General features: G+C 37.3%; 1 protein-coding gene across 3 annotated transcripts in view; it reads left to right on the forward strand.

Annotated features, from left to right (window-relative positions):
- Positions 1 to 19430, forward strand: part of STXBP6 (syntaxin binding protein 6) — a 117458-nt gene extending 98028 nt beyond the window's left edge. For all 3 annotated transcript variants that reach the window (XM_050334914.1, XM_050334915.1, XM_050334916.1), the window contains exons 5-6: positions 14101 to 14258; positions 15498 to 19430. In XM_050334914.1, the coding sequence (XP_050190871.1) occupies positions 14101 to 14258; positions 15498 to 15521 (182 nt within the window). In that variant the 3' untranslated portion in view covers positions 15522 to 19430. The remainder of the gene's footprint in view (positions 1 to 14100; positions 14259 to 15497) is intronic.
- The last annotated feature ends 221 nt before the right edge of the window (positions 19431 to 19651 follow it).

Raw genomic sequence — 19651 nt, forward strand, 5'->3', positions numbered from 1 at the left:
TCCTTATCCCTCCTCCAGGACCATAACTGACTCTTCTTCAGTGAACTTCAGCTCAAAGTTATTTGTTTCTTGAGCACCTGGATGATTGTTCTACATGGTTCATGCTTAGTAGTGGTGCAAAAGTGGAGAAATTTTATTCCATCAGTTTCTTATTTAGAACATTTTCACAAAGTTGTGACAAAAAAGCTCATGTAGACGAGTCAAGCACAATTCTGCTAGTAAGTAGAGTACTATCCATAATCTAGTTATTACAGTCTTGAAATGAGAGCATTTACTCAGGTCCTCAGGTAGACATTGCAGCCTCTTCTGAGTGCAGCTGTGACTATTATTTGCAAAACCTGGATAGCTAGCTGTCCACATCTGGAATGGCTACATAGGCTGCAGTCATTGCAGGAATCTGAAATATAGACATATTCTCCAGTCAGCCAATACAGGAAGAGCATGTCATTTTCTTTTTTAGCTTTCTTTATGGTAAATAGGATAAACCCAAGGCTAAAACAAAAAGTGGCTGTTACCCACTAGATTGATCTTTATTTTTTTTCCCCACTTAAAATGTACCATGTAAATCTAAGGAGCTGACATAGCTAATGAGAGCACAGGAAGAAACTGGTCTCTATTGTCAATAAGGCTTATCTGGTTTTGTTGCTTGCTGATGAAGGTGCTGAACAATTAGGATTATCGTTTTGCCTCCTACATGCTCTATAATTGGTAGGACCTTTTTAAAAGTATAATGTTATGATTCACAAGGTATTGTTTGTTATTGTTAGAAATAACTTGGAAACATCTGTTTAACACAGGGGTATAGGTATTACTTAGCTCATAGCAGTAATAAAATACGCTTTTTCTTCATACGAGAGCAAGGAATGATAAATTTGCCTTTTTTTGGCCTTAGAAGTACAAGATTGCAGATATATAAAAATAAATGTATGCAGATGTAAATAACATTCAGAAGCAATGAAGTGACAAACTATAGTTATATTAGAACATGCTGCATATATTCTATATTACTAGAATTATTATTATTATAGCTTTGTTTCAGATGTTGCAAATCAGGAAGACTGAAAAGTATGGAGCCAAATCTGAGATTTAAAGAGAGATTACAATCTGCTGGGGTTTTTACTTTTTTTCTGTCTTTTGTGCTTTGGACAAAATATCAGATTAGATGAATTTTTAATCCAGAAGTCTTTCTGTGTCAAAATAATATGCAATATTTGCCTGCATTTTTATATTTACAGCTGTTCTTGGTTACTATTGGTATTAATGGTTATTAAAAGATCCAGTTGTTTGAGAAGAAATTGCCTACCACATCAATACAGAGGAAACTAATGCAATCAGTCTTAATTTTAGATCACTTCTTACTCTGAAATCTGTGTTACTCTCCTAGACAGAATCAGATTTTTATTAAGGTGGAACCATTGATCTGTCACTTGGGAGTACAGGGATTCTTAATGTTGCATGATTGATAAAAGCAAAATTAAGTACAGAATGTATACCACCTGCATCACAACAGTTACCAGACTTGGTAATTAATTCTTCTTTTAAAGGCCATGAACTTTCCAGATTCAGGTGCAAAGACTTATAGACGCATTTTGTTTACTTTCAAAGAAGGTGAGAGTCTACTGAAATCCTTCTGTCCAGGAGGAGCTAGGAGACTTCTAGATTTTATGGTTCAAATTTAAGTTGGGAATTAAGTTATCCTTGAAAGATAAATTGAGAAGCTGATGTTCAGGTTCAAGTATTCAAAGTTATAACTAAATTAATAAATCCAGTAAAGATTCTACTTTTTATGAATGTTCAGTCTTTCAGATCATTTAGTCATCCTTTCTGGATGATAATTTAAATACTGAAAATATCTAGAGAACGTTCCATTCATATGATTTAGGAATTCATTAACTTGTAAGAAAGTATTATCTTCTAGGATTACAGTCAAAGAATTACTGTTTCTGTGATTTTCTACTTATTATCTTGAGCTGTTTAATAAGGCTTTCACATGGCTAAGAGAGGTCAGAAATCTTTTTTCTGCTTGGATCTTTTTAGCAGCCCTTCTTTTATTCAAAAGAGTTCTTAAATGAGGCTGTCAGCATAGCACCAAAGTATGTGAAAGCATGTCTAACATTTAGTTGGCAGGGTGGTGAGAAGGATAAAGAAGGAGGGGAAGAACGTGCTTGTGTCATGGATCTTTAGAATCAGCTGTTATGTTACAGAAGTGGTAGAAGGCCTTGGGCTAGTGTTAGCTGAGGAACTGTAACTCTCTGGTAATGACGATTTTAACAAAACAAATGTGCTCAGCAAGGAGAGGCAGCTTATGAGTGTGTGAAATGCCACCATCAGTTGGAACTTCACCGGTTGAAATATGTTGATTTTGAAATACCTAAGCTTCCCGAGTTAGATGCCTAGAGTTCGCTTAGTCCTTTATTATTATTGCGGTGTTTCTGGGGGATCATTCCGGACACAGATGTTCCTTGTTGTGAGCAGTTTTTGTAACAATTTTAGCAGGGGAAGAGATTTACCTTCCTGTCTTCAGCACAGTGTTGCAGTAATGAGCAGCTGTTAATTTTTTTTTTTTTGTTTTGTGGCATAATTCTTTCTTCTAACAAAATGTATTATTTTGATTGCTGAGTATACCTAATATTTGGGAGTCACCTGAACCTTGACAGATTAGGGATAACTTTCAGATTAGTGAAACTTTTAACTTCCTCTTTACCCTTTTCTTTGGGTGAAAAAAAAAAAAAAATCCATTTCTAGGCAGTTGAATTCCTGTCTGATCAAACACTGAGACATAAACATAGTCCTGGGTGATGGAGATGCTGCTAAATATTGCCCTTAAATGTATAGCTGCGGGATTACCCTGAGGGCAGCTCCTTTGGCATAGACAATCAGTCAGGCCAGACACTCCATTTTTCATTTGATGTGTTCAAACTATTCCTCTTGACTGACTTCATCCTGACCTTGACCAGTTCTTACTCAGTCTTCATTCTTACTCGTGAGTCACAGCTTTATTTCAACCTATGTGGTAGTAAAAGTTGGTGATTTTAAATATGCTGCTTAAAATAGCAAACACAGAATTTTTGAAGTCACCTGATTAAGAAGTATGAATCTGTTGACAAATACACTGTGTTCCATGCCTCCATCGTAGCAGGTTAATGCATTATGTTTCCCAGTAATAATTAACACTACTTATTCAGAAGCTCAGTCAATAATATTGACTCAATGTATATAAGAAGTACCTATGTTTAGAAAAATCCTGTGTTTCATCTTCAGGATATGTTGCTACTTAATTCTTCCACCTACCCTGAAAGAAATTTCAATACTTTTGGTGAATTCAGTTTGAAACAAAACAACAGAATTGCATCAGGAGACACGTAAACCCTTTGGATTGCCTTAACAGGGAAAAAGTGTATTAGGCTTTGTATTAGTTTTGGCTTGGATGGAGCTGATTTTTCTTTATAGCAGCCAATATAGTGTTATACTTCAGATTTGTGACCAAAACCATGTTGATAACACATCAGTGTTTTAGGTGAGGAATGCTTACATAGCATCAATACCTTCGTGGTTTCTCATTCTGCCTAGTCCCAGAGAATGGGATGGGAGGGAACGCAAACAGGGAAGCTGACCAAAATTGACTCCATGCCATATCACAGTATGCTTGGCAATAAAACTGGAGGGGAAACTACCTTTTCCCAAGGTAGCCACTGATCAGGGACTAGCTGAGCCTTAAACCAGTGGTGAGTGTTGGGTGGTGAGTGAGTGGTTTTGCATCATTCGCACCATAGACTTTCATTCAAAATAGATTTTTTTTTTTAATTATTAAATTTAACTCTTTATAGTAGTCGCTGTTTGGTTTTGGGTTTTTTGATTCCTTTATAAAATCGGTTTGGTCTTTCTGAGTACTCCCTACTGAAAAAATATTCTGATTTTGAGTAGAATTTGGTTGGATATTTCAGTTTGCGGTCATGAAGAAGTGTAGTAAACACAGCATTTTGCCTACTGGCAGAAATGGCTGGAAGATTTCAACCAAAAAAACCTCATACTTTTTCTTTATAGGATGGCATCAATTTCAATAAAAATTGATATAGGAGTTATCCCATTTCCAGTGATTTTACCAGTCAGCTGATCAAAATCAGCAAATCTTGCAAGCTTTTTCAGTGTTCACAACTCTCATAGCTCTCACTTGTGATCCCAGAGGAACAGCATTTAAGATTAATTTTAATTTTGGCATCTCATTTTCAAACAGAAGCTTGCTGTGGTACATAGCTGCTGTTCTTTGTTTTAGTTGCACATTCGGCTTCTTGCCATATTGGCTATAATAGTGGTATTGCTTGAGGTCCTGATGAATTCTAGAACTTTTCCAGAGTAAGCCTCTTTGACCCAAAATTATTGTAATGGTTAAATATCAATGCCCAGTAAGATTTTTAGACTTTACTGGTTTTATAATCTCCAAGAAAATGACATTTTTTTTAGAGAACAAATCAGGCTTTCTTCCTGCAAGATTTTCAAAGCCATTACATAGAAAGTCTTTTCTATCTTGCATCGTCAGATACGAAGTTTTTCCAAAAGATGCAAATTTCTGTTAATTTGGCCTGTATTTGGGGTAATAATCTTGACTGTAACTATTTGTCAGTAATATGAACACTAATGACAGAATCACAGAATTGTTAGGTGTGGAAGGACCTCTGGAGATCATCTAATTCAACCCCTCCATCTAATAGTAACCATCACTGTTGAATGTTATGTAATTCTGATTTTGTCAGGATTTATCTATAAGAAGATATTTGCTTAAAAAGTATATATTTGCTGACAACACAGTAAAAGTAACAACATAAACCACAGTCCTTGCCCCCCCCCCCGCCCCCGCCAAAGATTAAAAACATTTTGAGCAAAGTAATGGTCAGAGAAAAATTCCTATAATAAAATGAAGCAAAGATATGTTAAATTCATTTTTCTAATTTTACTGCTTGGAATTTGAATCAATCATTAGTTTAGCTGTTCAAAAGTATGAATAATTTACTTGATATCATTGCTATGAGTAGTGAAAAAAACCAGAAAATCTCAGTAGATCAGGAGGTATTCTCATTATCAAGATATCTCATCAATGAAAAATTCTTTTTTGTTTTACTCTAATGGCCCCTTATGGTATTTAATGTCACTATTTAAAATAAAAGGTCACTAGCATCAGAGATAACACAAGAAAGCTTGTCCTACTTAACTGTCTGTAGAAGAGATTTTTATAATCCCTTGCAGAACTAAAACAAGGGTTCTTTTTTGGTAATACAGCTCTTTCTAGATCTAAGATTTTGCAAGCCACACTGAGAAATGTTAATGCACTTTGCTTGCTAAGTGATAAAAATACTGAACTGTTGGACCCTTAAGGTAATTAACTTATTTTGTTGTGGGTTTCGGTTTGTCTGCTGTGTTTCATGCTAGTTGTTTTTCTTTAATTTCTGTGTTTCTGTTTTGGATGTGTTAAAATCGTGGAGTTAAAACAGCAATGATCATTCAGATGCATATATTTGATATGTTGGAGATAATACTTCGACCAGTAGGGACAATTCTTTTCTTAGAGAAGTTTATGAAAATAATTCAATCAAGATGATATGTGTAAAGATATCCTTTGTCTCAAGAAATCCCCAAAGGCCCAAATAGTTGGAGACTTGGAAAATATACTAAATAAATATCCCTATATATTTACCTTGCTTTAAAACTTTTTTGAAAGCATCTACTGGTTCTTGTAATTTTCTTAAATGTCCATTGATTTTTGTTAACGTCTTCAGGAGTTTTCTCTGAAACGTAATGAACATTCAAAACAGATCAGCCTCAAATCTATTTAGCCTGGTATTTTGTCTTTTATAGCAGTGTCATGGTTTAGGAATAGTATTCCCCAATTTAGTGCACTCGCTTCCCCTCCGCCTCCAGTTGCAAGCGCAAAAGGCAAAGATTGTGGGTTGAAATACGAACAATTTACTGAAAACAGCAAAGAGATAAGAAAACTAAAATTAACAAAAACAGTATTAATAACAAAAGTTTACAAAGAGAGGGTGATTTGCATGCAAAATACTCACTAAGCCCAGGGCAATGAAAAACAATGGCGGACAGACCCCCTCTGTCTTACTGTGGAAAGAAACATCCTTTCTTCCTGGAAGCAAGACAGTCCCTTTTCCCTGCCCCTGGCAATGATAAAAGATGATATCAAATAACACTAGTCCATATGGCTCCAGGCTCCGCCCCCTCATGGCTACTGCAAAAAATTAACCCTATAATTGGCCAAAATCAGGACAAGCAGTGATCACTTTAATTCATTATTTGCTGAATAAAATTACCAACTTCTTAAACAAAATATTTACAGCATTTAACAGGTTAAAAGCAGCGGTGTGCCCAGGTGGCCAAGAAGGCCAATGGCATCCTGGTCTGTATCAGGAATAGTGTGGCTAGCAGGACCAGGGCAGTAATTCTGCCCCTGTACTCAGCACTAGTTAGGCTACACCTTGAGTGCTGTGTCCAGTTCTGGGCCTCTCAGTTTAGGAAGAACAGTGAGGTGCTGGAGAGTGTCCAGAGAAGGACAATGAGGCTGATGAAGGGACTGGAGCACAGGCCTGTGAGGAGCTGCTGAGGGAGCTGGGACTGTTTAGCCTGGAGAAGAGGGGGCTCAGGGGTGACCCCATCACTCTCTACAAGGATATGAAAGGAGGTTGTAGCCAGGTGGGTGTTGGTCTTTTCTCCCAGGCAATCAGCAGTAGGACAAGAGGGCATGGGCTTAAACTCTGCCAGGGGAGGTTTAGGTTAGACTGTAGAAAGAAGTTCTTTACAGAGAGAGAGATCAGACATTGGAATGGGCTGCACATGGCACTTATTGCCATGGTCTAGTTGACAGGGTGGTGTTGGGTCATGGGTTGGACTTGATGGTCTCAGAGGTCATTTCCAACCTGATGGATTCTGTGATTTTGTGATTCTGGCTTCAGTATAGTTCATATGTGTAGGTCGGTTGATTAAAGTGAAATTAAAATTGAATAATAATAATGTGGACATAAGATATGTTACTATTGGCAAGCATTAGTAGCTGTCGCTTAGGATTGAGACTTATTGGGACTTGTTCTAACTGTTGTGAGTCCAAAGTAATGTAGGAATCATGTGATTTTTTTTTTTTTTTTATATGGTCATGGTAGTTTTTCAGTAGGGCAAATCCCAGCACTCATCTTTGAATATGGAGAGGAATTTTGCAGTGTACCTGTGTGTGTACTCAGTAGATTTAGGGAGATTTAGGGAAGCCTATGTCAGGGGTATTCATGGTCTGCAGACTGATTACCCACAAGCTGTTGATCAGCACTGCTGGTGGAGGTATGTACTTAGCTGGAACAAGTACAGATTCCCACGTAGCAGTTCACACTAGAGGATTTCTTCCCTCTCAGTTGCCTGCTGCTTAAGCCACAGTATTTTCAGGTCTAACATAACAAATATTGTCTCTGTCAGAGAGAGAACCTACCAAAATGCTAAAATAACAGTCTTTCATAGTTCAGTCATAATTCATGTAGGCAAATAGAATAATTATGTTGAGATGTAGATGATTTTGTTAATGAACTTGCACTGATTGTCATAAAGCTTTCAATATTTATTCAGTGACACAGATCCAGTTCTATGCATTTAACTGTGATCCATAAATATCTAATTTCCAAAAATTATTAAAAAAAAATTAATGTCATAGATAGAGCTTTTTAATTATCAAACCTAATTACATTTATTTCCTTCTCAGAAGTAGGTAGTTGTTAAATATTTTATTAATGCATTTACAATTAAAAAATGAATGCTTGCATTTACAAATTAGTCACTGTAGAGTCTTATCATTAATGTAGAGATACATCCCTGCATTGAACTGAAACATATTTGATATGGCAAATAGAGAATGCGATGAACCTTTTATGAATGTGTGATAAAACAAATCATGCAATCTAAATAATGGCATTTCTAGAGACCAATTAGTTTCTTTGCATGCTTGACTGATCATAGTATTCCTGTATCTTTCAGGTATTGTGTACGGTGGCTAAAGGATGTACTTTTCACAGTGCATGATAACAAGTCCTAAAGCAATGTCACCTGGTTGCATGGGATGCAAGACCCTCTGTGTGTTGGTTTAAAAGTAATCGGACGGGAGAAAAAAACCCAGATCAAGAGAGATTACAAGTCAGAGTTACAGTTTACTAAAAAGATTACAATAAATACAGTGATACAGAGAAAAAGTGATTTTAACCCCCAAAGATAGATGTATAACCCCACACCCTGGGACAAGAACAGAACGGTGTTCATTAGCTCCTGTGCTGAGCACCATGTGGTTCCCCTTGGGGCAAAGTAAAAGGAGAAGGAAACCTGTTGGTGCAGATGGTGATCACAGTTTTATTAAAGTAATAACTACAGTCTTGTTAAGAGTGGCAGTCCCAGTACTGTTGAAGTTCTGGTCCTCCTCTGGATCCAACAAGTGGTACCAGAAGTCCCGAAACTCCTAGATTGTATATACTCAGGTTCAAGTGGGAAGGTCCAGTACCTCCTCCAGGATGGGGTGTTTCACAGAGGGTGATTTAACTCTAGTCATGGGATATTTTTGGAGTCTTTGATGGTCTACGACATTGCATCTGCCTATTATGCCAGTCCAGTATGGCCCATTAGCAGAGATGACCCTTCAGGCTGGGTGTGAAGGTGCTAATGCCTCCCTGGAGAGGAGTTATCACAGTTGAGTCATTGATGTGAAGACAAAGAAACACTCTCCTGCCCAACTTGTAGCATGAGGTGTCAGGTGTGCCCTGGGCAGCTGCTTCAAATGATCCATTAGTAACAGTCCATCAGAAATTGCATAGAGGGCATGGAATACACTTTTGGTTATACCCACATAAACTGGCCCCTGTAACTAGGACACGCTGATACAGCTAAAATTTTAGAATATCCTGAGTTGGAAGGGGACCCACAAGGATCATCAAAGTCCAGCTCCTGGCCCTGCATAGGACCATCCCCAAGAGCCACACCAAGTGCCTGAGAGTGTTGTACAAATGCTTCCTGAACTCTTGTCAGTCTTGGTGCTGTGACTACTTCCCTGGAAAGCCTGTTCCAGTGCCCAGCTACCCTCTGGTGAAGAACCTTTATCTAATATCCAACCTAAATCTCTCCTGGCACAGCTTCATGCCATTCTGTCAGGTTCTGTCACTGAACACCACAGAGAAGAGATCAGTGCCTGCCCCTTTGCTTCCTCTCAGGAGGAAGCTGTAGACTAATATGAGGTCTCCCCTCAGTCTCCTCCAGGTTGAACAGACCAAATTACCTCAGCCGCTCCCCATACAGCTTTCCCTCAAGGCCCTTCATCTTTGTTGCCCTCCTTTGGATGTTCTCTAATAGACTAATGTCTTTCTTATATTGTGGTGCCCAAAACTGCACACAATATTCAAGGTGATGCTGCCCCAGTGCAGAGCAGTGCGAGACAATCCCCTACCCTGACCAACTGGTGATGCTTTGCCTGATGCCCCCCGGACACGGTTGGCATTCCTGGCTGCCAGGGCACTGCTGACTCCGATTCAATTGACATTGACCAGGACCTTTCCACAATGCTGCTCTGCAGCGTCTTGTTCCCTAGTCTATACATACATCCAGGGTTGCCCCACCCCAAGCAGGATCTGGCTCTTGTCTTTGTTAAACATATGATTGGTGATGGGTAGGTCTTTCTGCAGGGCCTCTCTGCTTTCAAGTGAATCAACAGCTTCTCCCAGTTTAGTATCATCTGCAAACTTACTTATTTTACATTCAAGTCCTACATCAAAGTCATTTATGAAGACATTGAAAATGGAGCCCTGTGGAACCTCACTAGTGATAGATCACCAGCCTGATGTTACCCTGTTCACTATTACCCTTTGCACCTGACCTGTGAGCCAGTTGCTCATCTGTTGCATTAAATGTTTATCCAGCTGTGTGCTGGACATTTTGTCCAGAAGGATACCATGAGAGACAGTATTGAAAGCTTTACTGAAATCCATAAAAATTCCATGAACATAGGGAAAAGTTTTCAGAATATTTTGAATCACAGGAGTTAACCTCCTGAACAACAGCTTAAAAGTTTTGCAGGTTGTAGATGATTTATTAATAGGAACGATTGTCTAATACATCCAGTAAAATGTTGCTATTCTTGCAGTGATACTAATATAAGGATGAGGCATAATCAGTCATACCAGCGACCACCTACACATGCTCTAGAAATACACTGATGAAATTCCATGGACTACTGACATGTAGGTTTCTGTGTTGCTCATAGGTTAGAATGGATTTTTTTATTGTTTTATGGACATTGCACTTGAAAAAATTGTCCAAAAGCAATTCTTCAGAACAGTCTCAGAATAGCAGCTTCTGCAAGTCACTGCCCATAGGAAAATACAGCATATATTACCTGTAGAGAACACAATGTTGTGTTAACTAGAGAGAAAAACAATTACTATCATTGTGCCATACTTTCAAGTTTGTTCTTCTCTGCTGAAAATAATGTGAAGAAATAGATACCAATCTTCTACTACAAATCCACAAATATTTTCAGGAGTACAGAGAATATTTTTGTTCTGTTTCCTATTGACATTGACAGAAGGTCAGAAATGTGTTAAATTCTACTTCCCAGCACATCCTAAGACTTAGAAAGATACTTAGTTTTATAAGGCTCTCCATGTAGCCTATTTCCCTTGTACTCAGCAAAAGCTTTGTGATCTTGTAAAGCAACAACAGAGTTAATTCAGTACTGGGAGTTTTTAAAAATCTTATCCTGGAAAACTAACACTGTACAAGAGGCTAAGGTCATTAGATCACACCACCAAAAAAGGGAAACTATTTCCAGTGCAGTGTTGCCCAGAACATGTGTTTATTGGAAAAGCTGCCTGAACAGAAGCCAAAGTAATCTCCTAAAAGAACCTGCCTTTAAACAACCAAATTATGAACAAAATAGCAATTGACTGAAAAATTTTAAAGTAAGAAAGTGTACAATACATTATGTTGTTTAGTTTTATTATCAAACTCAGTGTCTGAAGACAGGCCACTTGAAAAGATTAATTTCTGTCTCTGCAAAGTTCCAGATCACAGTATTGTTAGATAATAATCTCCTCAACGTTAATGCCAGCTGTTATATTCCTTTTCTAAATCCAGCCTCTTTGTTCCATGCAACAACAGAAAAACAACCCAAACCTGTATCTCTTCCACATTCTATACATCCATTATTTTTAATCGCTGATGTGAAAAATGTAACAATATCGGTATATACAAGGTCAGGGTGCTTTTTTATTTCAGATTGACTCATCATCTGTGAGTCACTGTGTGTAGGTTCTTGAGTCCCTCCCTCACCTTCGTAGTTTAATGATGGTTATGTTTTAGTTTAATAAAGTTTAAAGGCAATTTTCTTTATCTCAGGAATTCCTGCATGTACAGCTTGTACTGTTATTCCACAGGCTACTCAGGGCAACCTTCAGTTTCACTATTCATTGTTTGTTTGCTGTTTCTAAGGAAAGGATTATTATTTGTGGGTCTGAATGGGTCTTTTGTTCTTCTTTTTTCTAATGAAAGTGTGTACTGGTTTTGGCTGGGATCATTTTCTTCACAGTGGCTACTATGGAGCTGTGTTTTGGATTTATACTGAGCACAGGGTTGATAATGTAGAAGTGTTTTTGTTATTGCTGAACAGGGCTTACACAGAGCTAAGGTCTTTTCTGCTTCTCATACTGCCAGACTGGCAAGGAAGTTGGGGGTGCATAGGAAGCTGGAAGGAAACACAACCAGAACAAGTGACCCCAGCTGACCACAGGGATATTCCAGACCATATGACATCATGCTCAGTGTATAAAGTGGGGGGAAGAAGGAGGAAAGTGGGGTGGTGTTTGTCTTCCCAAGTAACCATTACATGTGATGGGGCCCTGCTCTCCTGGGGATGACTGAACATCTGTCTGCCCATGGTAAGCAGTAAATTAATTCCTTGTTTTACTTCACTTGTATACACAGCTTTTGCTTTTCCATATTAAACTAGTTTTCTAGTTTTTACCCTTCCCATTCCCTCTCTGATCCTGCTGGTGGGGTAGTGAGCAAGTGGCTGCATTGGTTGTGCATGGTTGCTGGCTGGGGCTAAACCACAACAGCCTAATAGCAAAATAGTCCTTCAGATTAACGTTTGGGTTTGCTTTTTTAACCTGCAATATTTTTGTAGTAGACACACTTCTCAGATTAGTGATAAAAGCAATAAGTTTGTGTTTATTTTCACTTGTCTTTGTATGTCATATTAAACAGTAGACTGTTTAATATCTTTATTGGTGGTTTGGATGTGGATTCAGTGTACCCTCAGTAAATTTGCAGACAGCACTAAGTTGGGTGGGAGTGTTGATCTGCTCTAGGGTAGGAAGGTTCTGCAGAGGGATCTGGATAAATCTGGTCAGTGGCTTTAGGATGACTGCATGAGGTTCAATAAGGGGAAGTGCTGAGTCCTGCACATGGGGTCACAGGAACCCCATGCAGCGCTACAGGCTGGGGGAGCTGTTCAGCAGAAAGAAGGTGGCAGTGCTGGTTGACAGCCAGCTCAGTACAAGCCAGCAGTGTGCCCAGGTGACCAAGAAGGCCAGTGGCATGTTGGCCTGTATCATGAACAGTGTAGCCAGCAGGACTAGGGAAGTGATTATGCCTCTCTACTCAGCACTGGTGAGGCCACACCCTGAGAACTGTGTTCAGTTCTGGGCCCCTCAATTTAAAAGGCCATTGAGTTGTGGAGTGTGTCAGTGAAGGGCAACAAGGCTGGTGAAAGAAAACGTCTTATGAGGAACTGCTGAGGGGCTGGGTTTGTTTAGTCTCGGGAAGAGGAGGCTCAGGGGAGACCTCATTGCTCTCTACAACTACTTGAAAGGAGGTTGTAGTGAGGTCAAGCCTGATCTCTTCTCCCGTGTCTACAGTGAGAGGACCAGAGGAAATTGCCTTAAGCTGAGACAGGGGAGATTCAGATTAGATATTAGAAAAAATGTTTTTACTGTTAAAGTGGTCAGGCATTGGAACAGGTTGCCCAGGGAGGTGGTGAAGCCAGCATTCTTGGAGGTGTTTAAGAGGTGTCTGGATCTGGTGGTGAGTGATGTGGTTTAGTGGTTTAGGAGTTGCAGTGGTAGTGCTGGTTTGATGATTGCACTTGATGATCTTCAAGGTTTCTTCCAACCTTGATTATTCTATGATTCTAAAGGCTCTGTGCTATTATAATATTTAAAGCTGTTTAGAAAACTGACAGTAACAGTGTGTCTAGTGGTTAATATTGTTACCTGTTTTGATTTACTTACTCTTGCAGTGCCTATGTGTATGTCTAGACAACAAGTTTCTAGATAACACATTCCCTGTAAGTTAGATTAAGTTTTAAAGCCTCTGAAAGATACCAGGCTAATGTATTGTGAAAAGCTGAATTTTCACTTGTCCTTTCACTGGAAAGATTAAAGGATATGCAAAGTTAATTTGAATGGTAAAGCTAAAGTTTAACTTAGAAGGTATTGAACCTTGATGGGACTTGAAATACATTTAAGTAAAGTATATTGTCATAGGAACCATGTCTGTGAGTTAAAGGTAGATAGATTAGAGCAGCATAAAATAACAGTAGTGTCTGGGGTTAACTTGTAAATGATATACTATTAAAATAATTATAATATGGAAAAAAATGGATTTCGTACAGACAATTCCTGCAGTGTTACTCAGTTATTCTCTAGAGAAACAGTGCAACTTCCAAAGAAAGTTAATCTGTGTTGTGAAGAAACTGTGTGCACTTGTGAACAGTTTCATTGCTCTAGTAGAATAGCTTCCTGATGAAATGATGTATGAGTATAAGCCTTAAAAGATAATACATACCTAAGTTATGTCCACTTTTTCCATATATTCCCTACGTATTATGTTGCTTTGTAGTACTTGTTTGTAATTTACCAATAATACAGCTTGAATGAGAAAACAGCAACTTATCCCATTATCCGAAATGCAGCTAGATCATAAGCTAGCAGATGGCACATCAGCTCTAGAACATTATTAAATTAATTGTATTTTTACAAGTGTATATATACTGGAGTTATCTGATGGTTTCTTTTGATATTGCAGGAAATAGTATACTCCATTCAGCAGCAGACAGTGTGACAAGTGCAGTACAGAAGGCAAGCCAGGCCTTGAATGAGCGTGGTGAAAGGCTAGGTCGTGCAGAAGAAAAGACAGAGGAGCTGAAAAACAGTGCTCAGCAGTTTGCAGAAACTGCACATAAGGTAAGATTCTGTCAGGAAAAGATTCTCAGTAGGTTAGAGTGACACACTGTTTTGAGAAGGGAAAGCTCTAGAAAGAATTTCATTCAGTCACTGTTTACAAACACCTTGCTGTTTTCCTTGACAGCTTCTCACTTGGCAAATTTCTGATTAATACCTTCCTTTGTGCCTAGATATGAGGTTTGCTGCATTTCCACTTGAATCGAAACTACCTGTCTTCACCTTCCTAAGGCATATTTCAAATCTATCTTCCCACTACTGTTTGGTACCATTCCTCATACTTTATGCAGCAGTACAGTGAAATTGCTGGTAATCCCCTGTGATAAGCAACATAGGTCTATGACTTAGAGACATGGGTTAGTGGTGGACTTGGAAGTGTTAGGTTAATGACTGGACTCAATGATCTTAGAGGTCTTTTCCAAGCTGAGTGATTCTATGATTCCGTGATTCCACTTCAGCTATATGACAGGTTATTTTAAGATCCAAAACACATAATGGAGAGTGGTAGAAGATGCATGGCATCAGAGTAATTTTTCTAGCATTTCACTGGTTGAAACAGCAGATGAGGACGTTTTAACTTCCTCTACCAGTTCTGTTTTCTAGGTGACTACCTAGAGGGTTCACTCATTCGGTTTTGTTAGCATGCTGTTATCTACAGATGGCAATTTTTTATTATATGCAACTTACACCTAAGCTCTCTACTTGGCTTGCAAAGTCAGTTTGTCTACAGATTTTATACAGGATTTAACTCAATTCATCTTTCTTCTTCCTCTCATTCCCAAATTAAGTCCATTTTTTAATTATTTGCAATGGAAATACTAGGTAATCACAGAGTTGGAAGGGCAATCAGTTCTTTGTTTTTCATCAATATGTAGTGGCACCTCCTGAATAGGTGTTTTCACTTACTTGTGTAGAATTTCTGATTGTAGCTAACAATCAAGATCCTTAGGTCAAAATTACCATTCTGGTGTCTTGCTCTAGCCTTCCTCACAGACAGAAAAATAATGGAACACTGGGAAACACAGCTATGAAAGCAGATAAATCCTGCCTCCTAAGCACAGCAGCTTTGCTTACGTGTCACAGTAAAGCGAATGACTGCCTATCTGTGTGCAAAGAAGTTACGGATTTCATACATCTTTTGGAGAATTTGGTTTACAAACTTCTCAATCAGACTAGTCGCAGCTTGATATAGCTATCATTACATGTGATATTTCTTTAATTAATTTTTTCTGTCTTTTTCAGCTTGCCATGAAGCACAAATGCTGAGATACTGCCCAAAGTTGAAATCTTCCCAAGAGAAACTGAAAAGACTACATACAGCAACTTTTACAGGAGATCCACTCTTCTGTGTGCTCTTTCCTTCCAGTTCAGTGGAGATGCGTTCTTTCAGTTTCTGTGCAGGAAGAAGTGTTGCATTTCTGCCTTTCTGACTTACTTGTTTTCCTCTTTTGTAATATTGCTACAAAGTCCTGCAGTACTTTCTACCTGTATTTCAGTTGTTACAGGAGTGAAAGCAGGGGAACTGGACCAAATGACAACCTGATCAGGATTAAAATAGTAATATTCTTCCCTGGTTGTACAAAATTACTGAACTGATTGTGAACATGCTTGTGAAAATAAAATCCAAAGAAGAGGTATAATTTTCTTCATTTTATGTAGCATCAGCAGAATGTGAATGTTGGAATTAAGCACCTGGGGTTGTAGCTATAGTGGAGAATAGACTGCTTTGTTCTGGAAAACAGAAAAACTTGTTTCTTCTATACAGTGTAGGAAGTGTTGTGTGTGCACCAGCATTCAGAAGTGCATATCTGAGTTTCATTCGTATCGGCATTTTACATGTTTCAATTTTCCCTTCCAGACTGATTATTTGAATTGTATACTGAAACCTAAAGAATGTATGCTTGAGGTTTCAAAATTGAGGAAAAAGTAAGTTTTACATCTATACGCACATAGCTGTGCCTCAGACATGATCTAGAATTTAGCAATCTGTTATAAAATAACATTTATTTTTACCTGTGATTCTGTGGCTAAAGGCCTGGGAAAATGAGAATGCACTATTTTCAAGACATCTGTTTTTCATAAATTCTACAGTAAGAGGTTTTTTTGGAACAATTCAGAGATTTGTCTGATTAGAAATACATTTGTGTTAGCTAGTTGTCTGACTTTTAATATAGAGGCTTTCAAAAAGCATGTCTTGGTACATTAGAATCAACTTCTAGATTGGGTCTCAGCTTCCAGTGTGCTGTCACTGGAAGAGTGACTCTACTTTGTTCTGTATTCATTATATGCAATATATGCACAGTATTCTCTTACAAAAATAAGTAGATTACTCTTTTCCTTCATAGCTGTTTTCTTGAAATTTTTAGGATGTCCTAATATGCTTTGAGAATGAAAAAAAAAAAAAAAAAAGAAAAAAGGAAAAAAAGATGCTGTTTTTTCTTTTTTAAAACTGGTAAGCTAGAAAAGAAATCCTGGCAGAAGATACAGTCTTCATCTTCTGAAAATGGCTGCTCTTCATTTTTGTGTCTTACCAGAAAAGCTGGCATTGTATGAATGTACTGTATTCATTGTAGAATAAGATTTTTGCATTATTAATGACACATAACAGTCTGAAATCCTCAAAGCAGTGCTTGTAAGAGAGATAAAAGCTACTGTAGTACTTGAGAATGTTTTAGTTACTGCAAGCTGAAATAACTGAAAATCTCTTGGAAATACCCTTTTTGTAAAAATATGCTTGGTTTTAGGAAAATATTCTCATTCAAACTTAGCTGATTGCATTCAAATTTTACATCTGGGGTTTTTTTCCTGTAATTTAAACGGGTTTGTATGAAGCTTTTTATTTAATTTCACACTGGGTATTGAGAGAATGGGTCATCTGTGTAGTACCATATGATCATTTAGATCTATTTAGCACCAGCTCCACTTGTTACCAAATCTAGAACTATCAAGTGAAATGGAATTTGGCCACTTCTATTATAAATCAGAACAGGTTCATTAACTACACAAGTTTTGAACACTGTTGAGTTATGTATAATTAATACCCTGGAAATGTTTGAACACTGTTGTAATGACTATGGGTATTTCTGCAAATTAACCAGGAAAACAGTACCTCATGAGAAATTAAACTTCTGCTAGGTACAAAATGTTAGGCAATTAAAGAAAAAAAAAATTTTGATTAGAAATCAGTGAGGGAGTACATTTTTGACCACATAGCTAACTTCTGTCATCATATTTTCCAGTCTTTTTTTACCTATATTCTGCTGCTAACCTCACAAGTCTTGAGAGGAAAAACGAGTAGGTTTGGAACTGCTGCCATCTAGCTGGTCTTCTAAGCTTGCAAATAATTAGAAGAAATGTCTAGAACCCAGGTCAGATAGACTTGAAAAGAATTAGCTGTCTAAATTCAAATGGAAAGGCATAGATTTTCAAGTGTTTACATGAATATCAGCTGGACAGGACAAGGCCACAGTTGCACTGCTAAGTTCCAGACCGTTTGTACTAAAACATTGCTTTAGTCCCACTGACAGTTCTTCAGCATTTTTTATTTTTTTGTATGCTCCAGTTAGGTGTATTGTTTTTTGTCATAACTCAGGACTTTAATCCAACCATCAAAAGCCATTTACTATGAGAATTCTAAGTGACTTAGTGTTCTTGAATTAAGGAAAAGTGGTTTGTCTGTTTACTTTGTTCTTGCTGTTCATTAAACTACAAGATTTGGTAGTTTTTAGAAAAAAATCAAGGTGTATAAATGTTTATCCAAAGGTAAATCTTAAGCATTGCAATTTCCTTCTGGAACTTAGCTTGTAGTGTATACAACGTAGTATCATTAGATAGTCATGTACATAACATATACTATGATTCAGGTTAATGTTTCATATGAAAGAATGTATTTGTAAATTGTAAGAATATTAGTAGTTTCTTTATCTTTTTAAAGTTCTGAACAGAATAAAAATAATGTATTATTAGACTTGACTGCTGTACAGCAAACTGTCTTAAAAGGCTACTTTTGTGTCTAGCAAAAGTTGTGCATTATGTGATATATTAACAAAAATGTACTCTAAAAATTGATCTTAAAGGTAGGTAGATTTTGCTGTGATTTGCCAGAATTGTAATACTTGCTGGTATATATTGTAACCAATTCCTTGAAAGTTCTCAAAGATGTAGAAATTTTGTGCCATCCTGGGTGAAAAAAAAAAGTGGGACCTGCTCTCTTGAGTCACTACTGGAAACCCTGATTTTTGTCATTAAATACTTCAACTGTGATGAAAACAAAACTGTCCTTGGACTGAGTTTTCTATTCAAAATATTTATTTGTAAATGACATTTTTCATTCTAGCAGAATTATGTTACATTCTAGCAAAACTGAATAAAGATTAGTTTTCACTGTAATGATGAAAATTTTCTCTAGAATACTGTAATTAAAAAAGAAGTAGTGGAAACTAGGTTGAAGCATTGCATGTCCAAGCAAATTCCAGGCAATAATTAACACAGATTAAAGTTAGCACCCTACCTAAAGGCTGTATAGGTTAAAAAGAATTATTTTAATTTATTTTCAATTTGCTATGAAATACTTATTCTCAAGTTGTTAATGTTTTCTTTTGGCCATCTAATTTTATTGATAATTTTTTATCAAAGCACAAGCATTTTTAATTTCCCTGCGAGAATAAAAGGTAGAATTCTTCTATAAATAAAGAGGCAATCCCTTAGATTTGTATGAGGTCTACTTGCGGAATAATCTTATCTGATATGAACTGACTTTGCTGCCATCTCTTTTTTCATACTTTAATGTGATTCCTGTGTTCCTAACCTCAAAAATGTCTCATTGACAAATATTACCAACTAGTTAAATTACTGTAGATACTAGGTAAGTTTTGCTAGAATGCATGTTATCCATCAGTGTTGAATGCCATATATGCCTAATGCCCAAACTTTATGAACATTTCATTAAAATAAATAGATCTCTGGTGGATCAGAAACTAATTTGATCAGACAGCATTTTGTTGTAGGTTGAACATAACTGTTTGGCAGTTCTTTTCCATTGTTATTGTACATTTATCCTATAAGACAGAATGATAACATTTTTGGTTCATTTTCTGAACTTTTTTTTAGATCAATTTCACTGTGATGTCATTGTTTTATTGATGTTATGATTTTCATAAATCATTATCACCCTAATTTGCTGCTGTGTATAATTTATGGAAAAGATGATGGGAGTTTGTCATCTTTGAGTCATGGATGAAGCTCAAGCATGAATGGTTGCTGATTCAATATCTGATTCAATATGTTAGGATTTCTAAGCAAGAGATACACTGGTATGTTTAGTGTTGGAGAATATTGTTGCTGCCGTATTCCTGAAGGCATAATATTTGACTGACAAAAAAACCTAAGATGCCTGA

Source organism: Myiozetetes cayanensis, unplaced genomic scaffold, assembly GCF_022539395.1.
Source record: "Myiozetetes cayanensis isolate MyiCay16 unplaced genomic scaffold, myiCay2020 scf6-25, whole genome shotgun sequence".
NCBI classification, from domain to species: domain Eukaryota; kingdom Metazoa; phylum Chordata; class Aves; order Passeriformes; family Tyrannidae; genus Myiozetetes; species Myiozetetes cayanensis.